The 20,172-nt window shown below is 44.2% G+C and overlaps 2 protein-coding genes across 4 annotated transcripts; one reads left to right on the top strand and one right to left on the bottom strand.

The window, feature by feature from the left end:
* The first annotated feature begins 1,074 nt into the window (after positions 1-1,074).
* On the top strand, positions 1,075-2,311 carry LOC122133562. Its single transcript, XM_042710016.1, has 2 exons — positions 1,075-1,570; positions 1,858-2,311. The coding sequence occupies exons 1-2, from the start codon at positions 1,258-1,260 to the stop codon at positions 2,148-2,150; spliced, it is 606 nt and encodes a 201-aa protein (XP_042565950.1). The 5' UTR covers positions 1,075-1,257; the 3' UTR covers positions 2,151-2,311.
* Positions 2,312-4,722: 2,411 nt separating this feature from the next.
* On the bottom strand, positions 4,723-20,127 carry LOC105889588 (protein SON). 3 transcript variants are annotated; one of them, XM_031582808.2, is made up of 13 exons: positions 19,615-20,126; positions 17,958-18,076; positions 17,667-17,856; positions 15,582-17,392; positions 14,774-15,387; positions 14,381-14,509; positions 13,579-13,830; positions 13,213-13,323; positions 12,678-12,794; positions 10,082-10,229; positions 8,658-8,723; positions 8,172-8,287; positions 4,723-5,489 (listed from the first exon to the last, which is right to left on the bottom strand). In XM_031582808.2, the coding sequence occupies exons 1-13, from the start codon at positions 19,695-19,697 to the stop codon at positions 5,331-5,333; spliced, it is 3,915 nt and encodes a 1,304-aa protein (XP_031438668.1). In that variant the 5' UTR covers positions 19,698-20,126; the 3' UTR covers positions 4,723-5,330. The 3 variants fall into 3 exon arrangements, 2 of the variants coding, with proteins under 2 accessions (XP_031438668.1, XP_031438669.1); XM_031582809.2 differs by lacking the exons at positions 4,723-5,489; positions 8,172-8,287 and having other exon boundaries at positions 8,705-8,935; positions 19,615-20,127; XR_004165421.2 differs by lacking the exons at positions 4,723-5,489; positions 8,172-8,287; positions 8,658-8,723 and adding an exon at positions 10,811-10,899 and having other exon boundaries at positions 19,615-20,127.
* Between the last annotated feature and the right edge of the window lie 45 nt (positions 20,128-20,172).

The raw sequence follows: 20,172 nt of genomic DNA, 5'->3' as shown, positions 1-20,172 counted from the left end.
ATTTGTGTCAAGGCTCATTGCATGAACAAGACTATAGAATGACCAACGGGCACCACAGCTTTCTCAGCTTTTGCGTGGGTTGTGTCTAAGATAACATGGTTCCACATGGTAAAGAATTGCCTGGAGATGTAAGGAACCAGATTGTGAGAATTGATAAAGATGGGAGAGGGTGTGGGAACATTAGTCAAAACAGATGCAGCAGAGGTTCTGAGGAAGAGCCACATTACTGATCTAATCAGACTAGTCATACCAATCATATGACACCATTAATGGTGGAGGTCCAAGAGACTCAGCCCAAACAGTACAAAACTGCATGGTAAACTAAACCAAAGAACACGATAAGAAGCCTGCTGCATATGGGCAGCACATTCTTGAGTTGGATGAAACCAAAATAAATGTGTTGAATCAGATGTGACTCAGCACCTTTGGCGTGGACCTGGCGTGGACCTGGCCAATTGCAGATGGTGCTGATTGTAACATATGTGTGTGGGAGTGCGGAGGTGGGGCTGGTGGAGAAAGTAGCTACAGAGCTGGGTCATCTGTGAAGAACTTCACCTTCACACTGATTTGGGCAAAACTGGTAGCATATTATCTGTACCCATCATCAAGAAAGACTATGGACTTCATTTAAGAAAAATAATACAATTTCACTAATGAAGGGTATGTTGATTTCTGTTGCAATTGCTTCCTAAATATGGACAATTAAAAGTCAGTCCTGGTGGAAGTAATAGGTTGTTATTTGAACTCAGCGGCCAATCAAATACATCTCTCCCTTCAGTGCTCCTAAAACAAGGTTGTTGATTGGCTAGAATTTTAGCCAATAAGAATAGTCTATTGCTTAGCCCAAGCCACGCTTTTCCCCATTTACAGAGCCAGAACTGTGTTTGAACAGCAGAGGTCTTTTAAACAAGTGCATAACAGACATGTAGGGGACCGTGAGGAGAAATTATCTGAATCTGACCTTTGAATTTGATTGAATTATATCGTTTCATGAGTGAAATCAAATAAAAATATATTAAATGAACTGGATTTGCTGATAAGCACTACTTAATATGCTAGTGATATTGACCGGGGGTGCGTACAGTTTTGCTGTATAGGCCTTACTGTATTCTATTTTTCCTTAAGATAATGGCTTTGTTTCTTTATGTTCATCTCTGTATCTCTTGTCTTTCTTTATGTTCTACCACCTACACCCACATCTTTTAATTCTCCTCCAAAGAAAGTGATTACATACAAGACCCATTTGAAAGGCCTGTGATGGGCTTTGTCATGTTGCCCTGCTATGGTAAGATTTCCAAATCAGGAACTTTGGAAAAAGTCTCTGTCTACTGGAAGAGAAATGGCGAGGTCGTCTACAGTCTGATTGCAGGGAAGCCCCCGAATCCCCCCAGCTTCGAATACAACAATGCATTTATGGACCTTGAGAGCATTTTTAAATATGGCGATCTGTCATTGACCATTTACGACCTGACAGTTAAAGATAGTGGGACCTACGAATGTTTGTACCGTGACAACAACTTTTCTGCTGAAGTGCACGGGATACCAGAGTCAATGGAACTATCTGTGTTGGGTAAGGAGTTTAGCCGTAGGGTAACAAAATACAAAATTTTAATTACATTAGCAAGATGATTTTGTCAAATGATTAAATTAGCTACAGCTCATGTGCGGCGGACTTTGCTCGTTGCCTGTTGCTTTGCTTGTTGCCCTTAAATGAAATTAGAGCCAAACATCTTTTAAAAATGGCCATATGGCGATATTTATACTAGTGGCAATGCTCTAGCTTTAGGGTGTATTGTGTTGGCTGTGTTCGGGGCAGTTTTGTGACTTGCCTTGTGTTTCTACTGCATCCTCCTATAGAATATCCTGAAACTGAGACAGAGCCTTCTGACATCAGTGGGAACACCAGCCTCGACCTGACCTATGTCACCCCTACGCCCAACTCTGCCTTAACGGAACCTCAGTCCTCGGAAGGTGAACATGAATGGAGGTTACCCACACAGTCACACACACAGAGTAACCTGCTAATACTGTTTGAACAAGTTGGCTTGTTCATACATGTGCTGATGTTAATAGTATGCAACGAGTTAATTCAGTGTATAGACACCAATGGATATCCAGAGGGATATCAAACAACTCCTTTCATTTTATAACCCTTTAATTTGCAACAACATGGAGGCCCATATGAGACAGTTGACATAATGAAGTGTGCTATAACAATGCCTCTATACTTACCCTATGAAGACTGGCTGCTGGAAATTACTACCCAAGCATTGGCTAAATGTCGAATTTGCCTGTTCTTTCACACCTCATACATTCTAGTTTAATTTGCTGTAAATATGCAAAGTGATCAGCCCTTGTTCTGTACCTTCTGAAATGAAAAGTTTGGGTGATTCTTGCTGTCACTTTGCATCTTACATAGGGACCTGAATACTCTAAACAGCAGGATGGATATTGAAGTCATTGATGTTCCCCGTTTGTTTTTTCCTCAATGTGAAATGCCAACTGATTCACACTACTATATCACCCTATTAGAAATAGTGTGAATGTGAGATAATTAGTGAAAAGAGCTCGGTGGAGAGTAAATTCTTCACAAGCTTGATCGTACCGATACACGTTGGCTCTAATGTCATAAGGCATGTGACTGAATGCTGGAATCCCTCAGGTCACTGCATTGCAGTGCTATTTTTATTACGCAAATATAGAATTAGCCTTATGTGCCAGATGGCTAATGAATAACTACCTGTGAGTGAGCAGTGAATATTTTGTTTTAAAATATATCCAGATGGAGTACTCACTGCATAAGCTACCTAATAAACACTGCCCTAAATATCTACTGCCAAATGTTCAACTAATATTTATAGGGATGTGTAAGTTTGGATGCAGCTGTAGCATAACCCTCATAAAGGACCCTTCTGTTTGAGTTAACACCATCTTAGAACCTTTTATACATGGCACACTAATAATTAAATATACAACTTGCTTTTTAAAAAAAAGATAGATAATAATTGCAAATAAATCTGTGTTCATGTACAATAGGAACAGAAGGAGACTCACAGACAGCTGAGGACTATCTAGAAATGCAGGGCACATCAGTTCCAGAAACCGGTAAGACACTTCACTGAGGCAAATACAACTCTAAAGCAGACACCTCAACACACACCACACTCCCACAGTAGCTTGAGCACACATTTGGCCACTTTTTCAAACTACAGGTGTCTGCATGTTTGGCTCACCTGCGGTACAAAAGCAATAACAAGTACGTTTGTTTTCCATTGGTTTTGATTTGACCATGTGGTTTTAAGGTAAGTTTTTTCTTTCACTCTCTCCTAGGTGCAGAGGAGGCAGGAGCCCAACTGCCGTGGGTGCGGATTGGAATTATCAGTGGGGTTCTGATCATCACTGCTCTCGTATTGGGACCACTGGTGGCTATGGGAAAGATTTAGCATGGCTAATTTTAAACAGCAGAGGTGATAAATGTTCACAAACAAAGTACTTCATCCAGTGGTAGGCAAGAAAAACAATCTTTATATCTTGTTTAAAAAAAATAAAAAAATTATATATATATATATATATATACAGATAAACTGAAAATCCTCCCCCCACCAAAATGTGTTGCCATGAGACCATGTCATGTTCCTGCTGTACAGGGGGTGCTTCCTGGGCTTAATGGCTCCTGTTCCGCTAAACTTTTAAGTTGTCAGGACCTATAATTCTAAAGCATCCTATTGTGGTTATCTGGGACCAGGATGTTCTAGTCTTTATGTGAACCTGAGTCTAACTGCTGATTTGGCCCTGAATCAGCCCTTTGTGATGCTATAAGATTACAGGTCCTGTGTGTGGCAAGGGCTGAGAAGAAGTAAGCATTCACATGCCTACTCCTTTTTTACAATAGGTGCTACAGTTTCGAAGTAACCCTGCAATAGATCATCCAAAGTGACCTGTATTCATTCATTTTTTTTAAATGATTGCCTTGTGCTAGGTTTAGTATTCATGCATCTAAAAATGGCTGCCACTTAAGGATGTAACTCACACGTACACTGTACTGTGTAGTGATACTTCATAGAGAACAGGACTTAGCTTGTGCCAACCTCAAGATGTAGTTTGCATGACGCCACTATGGTATAGTCTTCCGTCCCAGCACTGGCCTCAGTGCCTTATGTAAACTCCATCTGGCCTATTTACGTGAGGGCTCATCATGCAGGGAAATAGATATTGAGAGAGTAATATTAGTCAAACTAGAAATACCCGGACTATTCTGAACGTGCAGAGTAGGATAGAGGCAACGCTTCTGGAATTGACAATGCTACATATGGAACTTTGTTTCTTTCGTTTTATGAGAATGTCATCTTTTGTGTCTTCTGCTTTGCAAAATGTACATTAAAATAGTCAACTGTGTATTGTCTTGGTCATATGTGGAACACTGATCACTGCTGATTCTCACACAAACCAGCAGGGGGGGGTAGCGAGGGAGAAACACATACCTGCCATCTCCAGTAACAGGACTACCCTGGGCCTGTGTGTGTATGCATGTTAAATATCATTCTTTCTTTCATCTACTGAACTCAACCCCTTGCAAATAAGAGGTGTTAATGAAAGAGGAGAGGACTAGTGGCAATATGAGAAAGGGACAGTATACGTGGAAATGAGGTGACACGTCACAATAGAAAATGGGGTCTATCAGTGCACCCAATGGGCTCCGGTCACAACAGAGGCAGCTCAGCGTCAACAGACAAAATCTCATCTTTAATTCAGCTCAGTCACAGAGATCAAATTAAAAAACGTACAGATTTCTGCCATTATCCACACAAGGTCTGGACCTCCTCATAGAACGTCTATGTGCATCTAAATTACAGTTTGTTTCAGTTAAAACAAGGATGAGGCCTTCTAAAAGGAAAGGGGGTGGGGAGGAACGAAAAAAAAAAAATCTCTTGGGGTATACAGGGATACATACACGCATTTCTGTGAAAAAATATCCAAGCTGGCCAGAATGCAAATATGAACTGCTATTTTGTTTTTGAAATGCGACCCACTGAGGTTCTGACCTAAGTAAGCATGATCATCAAACTTGAGCTCTGCCCTCACAGGGTGTGTGTTTGTGTTTGTGTGTGTGTGTGTGTGTGTGTGTGTGTGTGTGTATGAGTCTGACAGCTGGGTGAGAGAGCGTAAGCGTCTTTGTGAGTTCTGTAGGGAAAGGTGGGCTAGAGGGAGAGTTTTCTTTCTTCGCCCCATATATAGCTCTCTGTACACGGTGTCTGTGTACATGCTCTGTGTACGTGTATAGCTGCTGAGTGAAAATTCTATGGTGTGTGTTTGTGTGTGTGTGTGTGTGTTCAGGTTGTGGAGGCGGCGGTAAACACAGGGCCGGTAGGGACACTGTCACCAGAGACCTCCCCCATGGCCTGCAGGGCCACCGTAGCAGCCATGGCCTTGGCGTGTTTTTTGTTGGGACTGGCCGTCTGGGGCTGGTATTCACTCCCATTGACCACCACCTGTGTGATGACAGACGAACACATGCAAACAACAACACAGCAGATGTCAACAGAAACACTCACGGCCACGGGCCACACAAACCTCTGAGAGAGTAACATTAACACGCACAATAAACGCTTTATAGTCAGAAGATTTCCCAACTTCAGCATTTTGTCATTTAAAAACATATTGTTTCCAACAGCGTAGCATGACTGGAGAGTTTTCCCTGTAAAGCCCGCTGCACCTATGAGCCTGACGTGCTGAAACCCTACAGTCTCCTGACCCCTCAGTAACACCCCTGCACAGCAGACCTGTCTACCGGTAGTTAACGTCAGTGGGCTATTCATGACTAGTGCTATTCATGTGTGGGGGGACGTGCTGAAACCAGACCCTTGTGCATGTGCATATTGAGACGTGAAACTTGTCATGTTAACTGTGTCGGTTATTCGCAAAGTTAGGTTAAAAACTAGCCCTCATTAACAGAGTACAGGGAATTAAACCGATACAGAAAATGCTATACTATTTATGATTTACATGTAGTTTAATGCAGGGTTTCCCAACCCATGGGCCGCGGAGCACCTTCCAGTTAACGCGTCAATCTATGAGATTATTGTGGCCGAAATTAACGCAATACAATATTTGAACGCAGTTAACGCAACGTTGTTTACTTCCGGTGTGCGTTGACCAATGACACGATACCGCGCAAATCAGGAGAGACCGAGACGGTAGTGGAAGATGGAGAGCGCTGAGGGATTGTTGGGCGGAATGTTTCTGTTTAATAGGCAAAATGACGGAACAATCGTAAAACTTAAGTTGTATGTAGCATTTGTCAAGCTGAATTTAGCCATCACAGAAGCAGCTCATCTTTAAGTTATCACCTCAATGCAAAGGACCCGACAGAAAGCAGTCCCAGGTTAGATGGTCGCCAACCCACACTCCACGACTTCTCTAGGAAAATCACTAGACCAGTCCGTGAAAAGGTTACCAACGCTTTAGCAGTTTGGGTTGCCGGTGACTGTCGGACCATCAACATAGTTAAGGACGTTGGGCTGACTGAGGTGAATTGCTTCAGGAGACAACTCTTACGATTTACCGTCGAGGGGCACCATTGTGTCTCGCATACATTCCTTTTATGACGGCGAGAGAGCACGAAAAATTCAGCTCCTCGAGCAAGCTGCCACTGACGACCTTACTGGTGACCACTGGACATCAGTCAGCAATGACAATTACCTGGGTGTCACAGCTCATTTGATTGACAATGTATGGAAATTGAGATATTTTTCATTGGAAGTAAAAAAAAAAAAAAAAAAGACAAACAAACTTTTAATCGCGATTAATCTAGATTAATGAATTTCAAAATGTGAGATTAATTAGTTAATTTTTTTTAATCTATTGACAGCCCTAATAAATAGGCATAACAGACAGATCATGAAAATAATATCCTATCCTATCAAACTTTACAGCGTCATCAAGTTGAGGCGCTCAGTTAAGATTTAGTCTGTGGCGATATTAGCGGTTTCTTAAGCGGAAGAATGACAGCACTGGTAATGTCATACTGCCGAAAACTACTAATATTCAGCGAAAATACACCCCTGATTAAATTAGATTTGGTTTTCTGAATGGAGGTTGAGCCCAGGGCGCAGTGTGCGGAGTGCGTTTTAAAGCTGTCTTATGAGGCGCTCAAACCTTCAAATCTGAATCGACATTTGGAGACGCAACATCCAGCACTCACGTACAGAACCAGGTCCTGGAAAGGATGAAAGGCAGCCCGTTCCTTTTAAAACAAGACGGGTCGACGGACGTCAGTAAAGCTGCATTAGTGCTGTTTTTTTTTTACAAGAGGACATGCTTTTCTGTGGAGAACTACCAACTCGAACTACTGCCCAGGAATGCTCGGTGCTATTTATGTTGATAATAGATTGCAGCCACAGATTTAAATCATTATTTCAATTATTTGAATCATTATATTGACCTGTTTGAACCTACTATTTGCATGTCTGAAGCATCACCTATTTTAATTAGGCCTAGCTGAGTGGTCTTGTTTGCATGTTTCATCACTTGTTTTGAGTGCATGCTATCTTTTGGGTCTATTCTGGTTTTATTTCCTTGCTTGTTTGCTGTGCACAAATAGGCCTAGGCCTACTGCAAGTAAGTTCTCTGTGTGGTTTTATGTTGTTTTCTGGTGCACAATACAATTTGGATGCAATATCTAGAGTTAGATTTTCTTTTATTCATTTCTAGGCTTCCACCTGTAGCAGGTGCTGATGTTGCTTTTTGTGACACATAACAATCGCTTATTAATTAGAATGAATGGATTATAGATTCAATTAGCCTAATGGAATAAAGATTTGCTAAAATAAGCAGGGTGTCTGTTGGGCCCCGACCTGTTACAAATACGAAAAGTTGGGCCTCGGAGTCGAAAAGGTTGGGAACCCCTGGTTTAATGTATGTATGATTTACAAGTAGGGAGTGGCGGGGATATGTACATTCCCCTTACTCAATTTGAGCCACCTGTTCTCTGAATTTCAGCATTTTCTCCCCTTGCATTGAAATATCTGTTTTTCTTTCTCCATTTGCTCAATTTCCTGTCCTACTGTCAAATGTGACGATATAAAAATCGCTTCCTGTAATCCTGCTGATCCCTAGACTGCACCAATGTTATGTTGTGGTAAGGGCATGTTGAAAATCCACCAGTGACAAACCTTAAACAGGAAGTTCTTGCGATGGTCAGGGCCGCTGTGCTGCACCAAGACAAAATCCGGGGGCATCCACTTCTTCTTGTTGCACAGCTCAATCAGGGCAGACACTGGATGCTTCCCTAAAGGGATCCGAAATTTGTGTTGGTTACTGAGCCGACCTCGGACTGTGAGGACTGTTTGGAATCTGTACTGACCCATGTCAGGACAAGAACGTGACCTGCACCATCACGCCTAACAATCAGTTAGCAAAAATAAAACACTGATCATTTAATCAAACACAAAACTAATCAGATGGTCAGAGTAGTAGCCCATCTGCTCATGCCATTGGTTGTGTTCCTGCTTTATTAGCAAGTGTCCCTGCAGCCAGAGTAGATCTTAAGTTTGCAAATGCATGTGTGAAAGTAATTAGAAGAATGTGTGGGAACTGTTGGTGTGTGTGTGTGTGTGTGTGTGTGTGTGTGTGTGTGTGTGTGTGTGTGAGAGACTCACCCATCAGGTCCTTCATCACGATCAGACCTCCAGACTTCTGGGTTTTCTCCCCCATCGCCACCAGACCTGTCAATCAAGACAAGATCTCATGAACAGTTCCTCCAGTTTGTCATGACATGACGTTTAAAACTGCTGACTCACTGCAGTCCCATTACAGCCATGGGGGGGGAAAAATGCTGACTTCCGCCATGAGCTGCACTCCTTCTTCTTCTGCACAAGACCGTAACCCAACACCCAACACTCAGGACAACATTAAAGGCTGAACACAGGCTCCATCACTTAACCAGCACATGCAGAAACACAAAATCAGAGGGGTAGATCAATACTGTATCTCAATATGCAAGTCCAGCATGGGGACATTTCTGAAGGACAATACGGATAGTTCAGGGCAATATAGCACCATTATCTGCCAATATTTGCTGAACACTAAACACCCAGACAGTAGAGTGGTGAATCAGAAGTTGCACGACTACCAAGATACGCAATCGCATGAATTACAATCCAAGTCTGTTACAACTTGAACTTGAGGCAGGCAGGCTATAGACACAGTGTATGTCATGATCCATGAACACTGGTGGATCAAACCTCAATATATTTCAATACAAAACTCAGCTGGCTCAAATGAACGAAATATGTATGAATGTTTAAGTAACATCATACAGCATGATTGTTGAAGCTAATTTATTGCAATGAACGTTTAGCATGCTATTTGACCTATGATGTGCTTTAAACAAAGGCTAACGTTAACTTCACTTATATAAACAATTGAAACTAGCTTGCTATCTAACGTAAACTATGCCTATAGCTCACTTATATTAGAGCCACGTCTTCAGGATACCTGTGATATGGAATGCTAAACTATTCCAGTGCATGAGAGTTTTAAGGAATACAAGAGTCTGACGAGTCGGATTACCTATGATGGATATGCTATATTTGAGTGTTAACTATACATTCCTCAAAGCGAAGATCAGAAACCGCAAACAGCCACTTCGGTTTCCATTATAATCCTTTTCTTAACATACTCTGCTGTAGGTCATAGGTGTCTGGCATCCAGACAGATCTCATCATATCTCAACTTGAACTTCCCACTCGCTTGTGAAATGGGCGGATGGATGACGTTTACACAAAAGTGGCATGTTATGGGTGGGTTTTAGGGCAGTACTGCAGGGCTATCGGCCCGATAGTAGAAACACAAATGGTTTTCGTCCTTGCGGCTTGAGGCCTCAGGACATTAGCTCAAGTTGGCCCGAAGATAGCCCTCGTTCGCAGATAGTGGAACCACGGGTAGTGATCATGACTATTTTAGATTCGTCACTACAGTCCTTAGCACCACAGTATGTGACTTAGAGTGTATGTCAAAAGCTGAGAATAAGATCCACCGCGCGCACGCACACAAACAAACAAACAAACAAACATAAACACACCTCGGCGGTCGATCTTGAAGTCGATGATGATGGGCTCCACAGTGCCTTCGCGGTGCTTGCCCAGACCCTCGCCCGAGCGCCAACCCATCTTGCGCATCAGCAGCTCGCCCACACCGCCTGACACGGGCGCCGCGCGCAGGAACTGGTCCTGAGACCACAGAAGACAGGGAGAGGAGGAGGAAGAGAAACGAGGAGGAGGAAGTGGAGGAGGGAAAGGGGGGTGGGGGGGGGGCACACAGACCAAAAGGGAGATCATGAGTATTTGGACACAGTGATGATGTTGAGGTATTCAACATATTTCTGTTCTTCTTGAAAACATCATCTAAGTCACATTTGATACATTAGGAGAATTCCATAATTTCCCATGATAAACAATGTCAGATAAACTGATTTTTATTAAAAACTATAAATCCAGTTGTACTCAAATTGGTGTTTGGGAGTGTTTTGAAGTTTTGCCAAATGTTGGATGAAAGGTATTCTTTATAACGTTTATGCCAACACAGAAGGGCAGCGTGACACTAACACAATTACATAGACCTTCAAACAGGGCTGGGATAACTGTGTACACACACAGAGAAGTATTACACTCACACACACATACCTGCATACATACAAGCACGTAAACATGAGAAAACACACACACACACACACACACACACTCAACTCTTTATCTCTCTCTCATACACACACATAGAGGTAGAGAGAAAGGGTGCAGGGTGGAGTACGTACCTAGGCCCCGCTCAGCGGCACGGCCTCAGACGGGACAAGAAGGGGGCCTGACAGACACCATGGCAACAAGGCAGCTACAAGGACTGAGCCTGCAACAAGTGTCCATACAGAGGGGTGAGAGTTCACAGGGCAGACTGTGAACCCACACCCCCCTGCCCCATCCTCCCCCGTTCCCCTCCCCAGCCATCAGCCCGCCCAGATATTCACTCATCCACTCATCAGTCTCTGCATTCATCCATCCAGCCATCCATGTTTCCTTCCCCAGTGGTTGTGACACACGGATCCCGCCCCCACCCCCATCTTGGGAAGCTTGTACACACAGATCTGTTCATCACTGAGCCTGTTGTGATTGGGGCTGCTGTAACCAAACTCCTGCGGGGTGTGGAAGTCACTGGAGCGCTCACGGCAGAAGACCTTGCCGGGGTACATGCCAGCAAATTCCTGATCAAGCCTCAACACTGCCATCTGCAACTGGCATGTGTGATCCAGGCCAAAACAAGACAGGCTGATTTAGTGACGTGTGGCCATCTAAAAAATGCCCCCCACACCCCCCCCCCCCTACTGCTGGGCGAGCTCTGCATATATCACCCAGATGTGCCCGATGTGGCAACACTGGTTATAAATAATACCAACTGGCAGGCACAGAAAAGGACTCAATGGGAGGGCTGAAGGAGGATCCGCCATGACGACAAGGTAAATACGGACGTTTTTTTTTTTAAAAGGCTGACAGACGGAAGGAAGTATGTTCTCTCCAAGGTGTGGGAATGTCATGCTGTTGTTCGAGAGGAGAACATGACTAACCGACCCGTCCCATTCCGGATTTCATTCCGCTCAAAAGGATTCCAGAGTCTATATTAGAAAACTGAGATTACCACTTCTGAGTATCGGGTGGATTGCTTTACACAACGAGCGGGTGCTAGAATCAAGCAAGAATGAAAAAACTGTAAGAGAATACCTGGCGCACTATATCAGTTAACCTGGATCTGAGATCAAGATATTCCAACATGAGTATTTAAGGACTTAAAGGACTTAAATGTCAATGAAAATTATAGAGGGAAAATTAGTTGTGGAATTATCATGAAGTACTTGATAGAAGCAGACCGAAATTGACCGAGAAAACAATTAACAGGCTGTGGATAGGTGTTCTAATGCCTCTTGATCAAGTGCACGAGAAACACTTTAAGACTTCCGTCACAATATCTGTGTGAGGTTTGAAAATGCATCCAATGCAAAAAAAAGTCCAGCCCTATCCGCCACCGTTTCACTTCTTGAGACTTTTGGATGCTCGTGCCAGGGAGACGTGAGGTACACACAAACAAAGCTTTTCTTTTTCCTTATTCTTTTAAATAAACTCCCAGTGCTGACGCCAAACTTGACGACATCAGCAAACGGTGAGAGCCAAGTTGTATGTACACACTCAGGGTTTCCTCAGCAACAGTGATGTCATTTCTGTCACTCTGTCACTTGAGAGGAGCCTGAATGTGACAGGGAGTATTCAGAGGGGGAGAGATTCTGGAAGGGTCATAATAGGGGAGCGCCACTGCGCAGCAACGAAACGTTTTTCTTTTTCTTTTTCTGCAAGACGTTAACAGAAGGATTTGAGAGGGGCATTCGGTCATGTGTCTTTATATTGCCATTGTACTTATTTCTAGTCAGTTAATGCTGAAAAGAATATTAGCTTGAAAATCTACTTTGACCCTTAGTAGTTGACACACATACACATCAGAGACTGCATTCACTCTAACACACACACACACACACACACACACACACACGTACACTTCACTGGGGACTTAGGGCAGAATGGGGACAAAGAATGACATCTTTGGTGTTAGGTTGAGGAGGGTGTCCCCAGTTTGGGCTTTACCTTCTTGATCCAAGCCTGCGGTCCGCTGTTGGACAGCTCGTCTGAGGAGAGCACCTGCGCTCCCGTGGAGCCCGTGAAGAGACCCGGGATGGTGTTCGACTGGGCCCACGCGTCCACCTGCACGCGGTCACAGAACACAAGCTGCACTTAGCAAGACATAGTGACGTTTTTGAGTTTACCCACGGCAGTTTTTCACTTCTCATTCTGAGTTCTAGGCACCATTTCCAAACAAATAATAGTGTCTCCACTGCTGCTGTATGTGGGCAGGGTAAATGGCACAGGCTAGAACTTACACCCGCTGTGATAAATAACCCTGGTTAACTTTACTTGTTTCAAAAGACAGATTCAGTGTTTGCATATAAACAGAGACAACCTTGTGTTATTACTGCTGCACAACCAATTGCCTCTTTGGGGACTAGTTAGGTCCTACTTGACTTGACTTATTTCACGAAACAAGTTTCTCAACCCAAATATAGCGAGCTAGGCATCTAAGACCATCTGACGACATCAAGGCATTTGGCTGAAAGTACTCTACCTGTTCCTGCGCTCGGGTTAGCATGCACATGGCACTGACGTCGAAGGGGTTTTCAGCCAGACGCTTCTGAGCCTCAGCCCGTTCACTCACAGCCACTGTGATGTCCACCGGCTTCAAGTACACCGATGCATGATGGGGGGGAGGGGGGGGGAAACATTGTTCAGAATGACATCAGCAAGAATGTACGAGAACATAAAAGCAGTTAATGACTGACTGACAGACAACTAAACAGTGTAACTGCTTATAGGACATTGATATTGTTCATTTCTAAACAAGGCATTTTGGTCTGTTTGCTGAGTCGGAAGGTGCTTGACCCCTCTGTACTTCAGCAACTGCACCCTGGATGAATCCGAAGCGGATCCTCACCTGTGAGGGTGTTTCTGGAAAGACGCTGTCGCTGTCTTTCGCCTGCTCCTCTGAGCCCTTAGCGGACGACCCTGCACCAGAGGCTGCAGCGGCGACAGAGACGGCGACGGAGACGGACTTGTCGACCTTCTCCACGGGCACCCAGTCACTGTACCCGCTCTCCTTCTTGCGGTGCTGTGAGCCCGACGACACCGGGAACTCCTTGGCAAAGGAGGCCTCGGAGCGCGGCAGGGCCGGCTTCACCGTGGCGTTCTGAAGAAGGGTGTGGGGGAAGGGGGTTGTGTAGTGGGTGGGGTGGAGGCGTCACAGGAAGGATGAAGGAGGGGGGAAAGGGGAAGGAGGGAGGTGGTAGTGGGGATGGGGGGGGAGTGGAGGGGGGGAGGGGTTACTGTAAAAATCAAAGGAAAAAACAAGAGATGCATTCAACAGGACAAATGGTTGAAGCGACACACTTTTCAGAAGAGCAGCATGCATCAACTGCAGACAAATGCTGCTGTTTATGCCCAAAACAGCCCAAGTCATTCAAAGATAAAGATACGAAACAAAATAAAACAAGTCTGCCAAACACAACATATGGATTTAGACTGGGGCTGAATGGTTTTATCATACGATTAAATATGCACTCTTCCTTTAAATGTGAACAAATCAATGCAGCCTACTTCAACCATTTGCCTAATTAAGCACATCTCACTTCAACTGAACAAGGCCGAAAGGGTGGCCCATAGTGATATTACAATGTCGGGGGAACTAGTATGCTACGTAAGTGAAGTGAAGTTTGGGTGTATGGTGATGGAGCTCTTACATTGAGGCTGAAGGAGATGCCCTTGTTCTCCTTCAGGGCTCCTCCTTTAAACATCTCATCCTCATCGTCCGACACATGGGGCCTGGCGACAGCCATCTCCTCTTTGCTCTCGGATATCTTCTTGCATTTCTGTTGAGGCAGAAAAAATTAAAAACATGCTGTGCTGTACTATACACCAACTGTGATGGTAGGTAGTCCTAAATACCGTACTGATTAGCTAGTAGTTATAGTTCTCTTGAAGTACCTCATACTTTAAAACATTAAGAATGCATTCTGTTGTGTTATATTTCTATTCCAATACAGTAACAACCTCAACTTTCAAACAGCTCGTCGACTAGGCCCAGAGATTCCAACACAAGAGATACAAAACCCACGTATCCTTCCTTTCCTTACCTCTGTGAACTCCTTGATGCTGATGCTGTTCACTTGCTTAGTGACCTTCTTTTTAGCCTCCTCAATATTGGTGAAATTCGGAGTGGGTGCAGGTGGGGGCTTGTTGGTAATGGTGGGCAAGGGTGGGAAAGGCTGCATAGCCGCCAGGACCCCCATACTCGACATCGCTGCAGTCATGGTAGCTGCAATTGTGCTGGCCATAGCAGCATTCATGGGTGGTAAACCCATACCTGGCATACCACACATGCCTTGCATACCACCCATGCCTTGCATACCACCCATACCACCCATGCCACCCATGCCTTGCATACCACCCATGCCACCCATGCCTTGCATACCACCCATACCACCCATGCCTTGCATACCTCCCATGCCACCCATACCACACATACCACCCATGCCTTGCATCTGTTGCATACCCATGCCTTGCATCTGTTGCATACCCATGCCTTGCATATTAGGTAAGGGCAGTGGTAAGGACAGAGGTGATTGGTGTGGGGTTGGTAGGGGCAGCTGGATGGCTTTGGGTCGCAGGCTCTCAGGTATGGGCATACCAGCTTTAGCACACATAGCAGCAGCATTAGCCTTGGCGATCTCTAGCAGCTGGTCTTTATCTGATTTAGAGCGGGAGAGAGAGGCAACACATCAACATTAATTCAAAACAACATTTGTAAACATTAAGTAATTACTGATGACTATCTGAAGCCAAAGACTGCATCTGAAATATGCCTGCAAATCTGAGAATACTGTCAGTTTGTATTCAAGCATTTGGTCACATCAAGTGAAGGTGGGCTTTTAGTGAGCTTACCCAGTTCAGTAAGACGTGGTGGTGTCTTACTGGTGCTCCGCCGTGTTTGTGACGAAGATCGCTTCTTGCGCAGAATGAGGACAGGTGAGTGGCTTGGTTCACGCTTCCACCGGTCACGTCCACTAAACCTTTGCGCACCAAATCCACCACCCCGTCTTCTCCGGGAACCAGAGCGAGACCTTGACCTCCTGTTCCGGCCTGATGAGCGAGATCTGGAACGTCTGCGTCGTCCTGGAGAACGAGACTTTGACCTTTTCCTCTTGGGTGACCTGGACTTGGAGCGCTTCGTTCGAGTTCTGGATTTAGACCGGGACTTCTTCCTTCGCGGAGGAGTTCTTGATTTCTTCTTTCTGCTGCGTGAGGATGACCTTGATTTCTTGCTTTTCACTGGAGATTTTGACTTAGACTTAGACTTCCGTTTCCTTGAGGTTGATCTGGAGCGCTTTCTTTCAGGTGAACTGGACGTTGAACGCCTCTGATGACTTGGAGATTTCAAACCTTTCCCTGAAGACGGCTGTGACACTGAAACTTTCTCTATAGCAGGGGACGCTGAAGTAAGACCATCTTTCTCAGCTGGGTTCTCAGACATTTCAGTGGCAACATCACCTTGAGGCACACAAGAGTCTAGAAGAAGAGAGGAAGCCTCTCCAGAGATTGGCTTCACATTTGAGCTCTGCTCGTTCAAAGGCACCTGGGCAGTTGTTTGTTCCTGTGCAGGATTCTCAGTGCTGGTTGATGCTCCTGTTACAGACTTTGAGCTGGCAGAGATGAAGGGCACTGGTTTCCAGGACCCTTTAGGGATGACATTCTCAGTGGCATCTATGCTGTCTTTCTCTGAATCGCAGGTGGCAGGCGTTTCAATGGTGTCTGTGGTCTCACACACATCCTGGCCTGTTGCCTTCTCAGGCGTTTCACTAGCACTTTCGTTTTCCCTAGAGTTTGATTGTGAAATTTGGACCTGCTCTTTGTCAGCTGACGGAGATCCTGATCCGGAATGCCTACTGGCATGAGGAGAAGGTGACTTGGAAGTCCTGTCTAAAGACCTGGATCTTGACCGCTTTGGAGAACGAGGTGACTTGGACCGCGACTGTTGACTCTTGTGATTCCGTGACTTATCGCTTTTTAATATGACGACGGACCTCGATCGAGTCCGTCTGGTCCGCCCCGCTGATCGAGATCTATGTCGTGATTGTGACCTTGACCGTGAACGTCGCCTTTCCCTACCCGAATGGGACGGTGACCTTGAACGCCTGTTACGTCGTGGAGAGTGTGACCTGGACCTTGTTCTTATGCCATGCCGAGAAACTGACCTTGAGCGTCTACGCTGTTTAGGAGATCGGGACCTGGACTTACGTTGTGACCGTTTGGCAGATGGAGACCTAGACCTGTGCCTTCCTGATTTGTGGCCATTTTTACTTCTAGATCTAGATCTCCTTTTCAATGGAGACCGAGACTTTCTGGAGCTTTCTTTTCGAGAGGATTTTGTTCGTGGAGACCTACTGCGGCTTTTCTTGGACTGCTTTTTGTCTTTGGATTTTTCTTTCACATCTCCGTTGGAGTTCTCTGTGGTCTTCAGAGGTGCACTGTCAACTTTTGGAATGATATCAGGCAGATCTTGAGGTGTTTGCAAACTTCCCTTCTCCTGACCTCCAGACTTTTCTGAGACGTTCACAGAGGCGGCCACAGAGGTTTTCTTTTCTGATTCAGACTCAGTCCCTGATGCAGATGTACTCTCTGTGGGTGAGTGTGAGCGGGACTTTTTCTCTCCCTCTTTCCGTCGTTTCTTTTTCTTCTTCTTTTTCTTCTTTGTGCTTTAGCATTAAAACAAGTGAGAGGCAAAAGGTAAAGATATGCAATTATGTAACTCAAAATCTGATAATTAAACAAAATACATAATCCAAACAGTATTTTCTTCACCTTTGCTCTAAGGACCATGCTTTATACACAGCATGCAATCAAAACTCAGCCCGAGCCAAACTACGCTTATTAATCATGTGCACTTCTAATGTTTGCATTTGTAGAGCATGTTGCTGTTGTCACCAATGTCCTGATAAAAAAAAAAACGCAAAACAGAAAAACTCCTACTTGGTTTGAGTCTCTCCATCTGACTCTGATGCCGAGTCTGAGCTGCTTCCCTTCTCCTCCTTCCGTTTCTTCTTCTTCTTCTTGCTCTTGTGCCGCTTGTGCTTCTTGTTTTTCTTGCGTGGGGTGCTGCTTGCCTCTCTGCTGGCTGGGTCCTTATTTGCGTCTATGGAGCCAGGGAACTTCTCAGTGCCTGCAAGTTTGACAAAATGGGTTTGTGGTCAATTCCAACAAGAACACAGTCACCAAGAGAGTTGCAAAAGTAGCAGCAGGTTTCAAACAAACTGAATTCACCTATCTGTGTGCTGGCAGCGTCGACAGGACAGGCGCGGGGGAGACTGCAGGTGTCCTCCATACCTGCAGTACAGCTAGAGAGACTCTCTACACCTTTGGAATGCTCTTCACCTGTTACACTGCACAAGTAAAAAGTTAAAATGAATGACATTAAAGAAAGTCATAATGTTGCTCAAGGTTTTTTTTTTTCATCTCATCATCATTAGTCATTAGGGTTAGGCAATATCATGGCTAATTTTCTGGCAGGATTTGAAATTGAAATGGTACCAACACTTGACAGCTCTGTAGTTGGCAGAACCCACTCTATCTACTATAACAGGGGTCATGTATGTGGATACGAGTTCACACCTCAGAAATACCAGCTGTTCCCCTAGAACTCCAAAATGTGATAATGGATATAATGACGCATCATAGTTGAGGGAATAATACCGTGGTCACATTTGGGTGTGTATCATATACTCTGGGTAGGTTCAAAAATGCTATCGATCCCTATTTGATTGGAACAAAATAAACATGTACTGTATCAATGATTTATTTGAGAATTGTACAGCCTACTTACAACCAGAGCCAAAACTAGGCAATATCTATACATGCAAATCTGAACTAGACTTGGGCTATATCGAATCGTGGCGGACCTGTAGTCTTACAAATCGCAGTGAACACTGACCAAGCACAGAATCGTTTACACTGAAGTGAAGTAACGTGAACTGTGCATCTTGGAAGACATTTCTTTCGTCGAACGATATATTGATACCTGATAAGTCATTCCAGTGCAAAAACGCCCACGTTTAGCTATATTTGGTTTTACTAACTCTTTTCGACACAGTCGCTTAGTTTACAGAAAGTACTTATAACACTCGTTACCTAAAAGGGTCATATACATTTATGCATAATTGCACGGGAATGTACCGAACTGTGGGGGACGTATCTGAAACTTGCATTTCAGTAAAAGCTGACCAAAGCTTACACATGGGTGCACACATTACATGGTGGCCAATGTTATCGCGTAAACGTTAGCTTGTAATAACCATGGCTAAAATCAACGTTAGTTAAAGGGACATTACAAAAACCGAGTTGGGATTCATTGCGCAACATTCTTGTAATGACATAACGTTACCTTTGGTACAGTTAATGTGTGCTTATTACATGTCTTTACAGAAAATATTTTGAATGAACTGCAGCCAGCTGCATAAATGGCGACCTTCCTCTTACCCATGGAGACGCAAAATGTTATCAAACACACTGCTGCCTCTTGATTAGGCTAACTCTCCATGCTTGCTAAGTCTATGATGCTCTTGGTTAGCTGGTTGTCTGGCTGGCTAGTTAACGTTAGCTGATCATTGTTGGTACTGATATTGGTATATGATGAATTGTATTAACTAAGATCTGGCTTCTGTCTAATCGTAACACATGGTGAAACTAAATATAGTTATTTACAGGAAAAGCACGGCATTATTAAGCGAAACACTGGATCTGCCACGTACAGCGGCCACTGAGCTCATTCAGGTTAGCAAAAATACAGTCATGGACACCTTAGCCTACTACCAATAGCTAGCAATATATCACTACGCTAGCAATCAACAATCTGAAAACGTAAATATGGCAAGGCAAGCTATTCGCAGTACTTCCTTGCTTCAGTATCTCGCCATCAGATTACCTGTCATCGTGACCTTCATCCTCTATTTCTTTTATTTTATTCATGACAAAATCCCGGAAAATTTGCTCGATATTCGTCGCCATTACAACTCCAGTTTGAACGTCCCCTCATGTTCCCACAATTCATAGCGGCAACGGCTTTTGTAATTTAAAGTGACATCAGAGAGGGTCAGCAAACACCTTTCAGTATAATTCGGGTAAGTACATTGAAAATGTTTGAATGTTTCTCCCATCTTTGTTTTGTTTCAGGTTAACAACGCAACCATAATGCCTAACTGAACTACACAGTTTTCTTGGATAGCAACTGTACAGCTACATCTACTTGCCACATCAGATGTAGTGGCTGAGCTAACAAATATATAGTAGGGCTTATGCAGTTGAGATCTTACCACAACTAGATACAGAAGGAAATTATTTTTCAGTAATCCCCATTGAATGATGTAAAGATAACAAGTTACATCAACATCCTTTTTCATGACATATCAAATACAGTACAGCACATATAGCAAAGCCCTTTGACTTCCAATCATCTGCCAAAGGGGGGGGGGGGGGGGGCAAA

The sequence above is a fragment of the Clupea harengus genome, chromosome 16 (genome assembly GCF_900700415.2).
Source record: "Clupea harengus chromosome 16, Ch_v2.0.2, whole genome shotgun sequence".
Lineage (NCBI taxonomy): Eukaryota > Metazoa > Chordata > Actinopteri > Clupeiformes > Clupeidae > Clupea > Clupea harengus.
This window is presented reverse-complemented; position numbering and strand designations above follow the sequence as displayed.

Coding starts and splice junctions, on each gene's coding strand:
- LOC122133562 (XM_042710016.1), top strand. CDS start 1,258: ATGGGCTTTGTCATGTTGCCCTGCTATGGTAAGATTTCCAAATCAGGA. Junction 1,571..1,857: donor AATGGAACTATCTGTGTTGG/GTAAGGAGTTTA, acceptor ATCCTCCTATAG/AATATCCTGAAACTGAGACA.
- LOC105889588 (XM_031582808.2), bottom strand. CDS start 19,697: ATGGCGACGAATATCGAGCAAATTTTCCGGGATTTTGTCATGAATAAA. Junction 13,324..13,578: donor TTCCAGAAACACCCTCACAG/GTGAGGATCCGC, acceptor GTGTACTTGAAG/CCGGTGGACATCACAGTGGC. Junction 8,288..8,657: donor CGTGATGAAGGACCTGATGG/GTGAGTCTCTCA, acceptor GGATCCCTTTAG/GGAAGCATCCAGTGTCTGCC.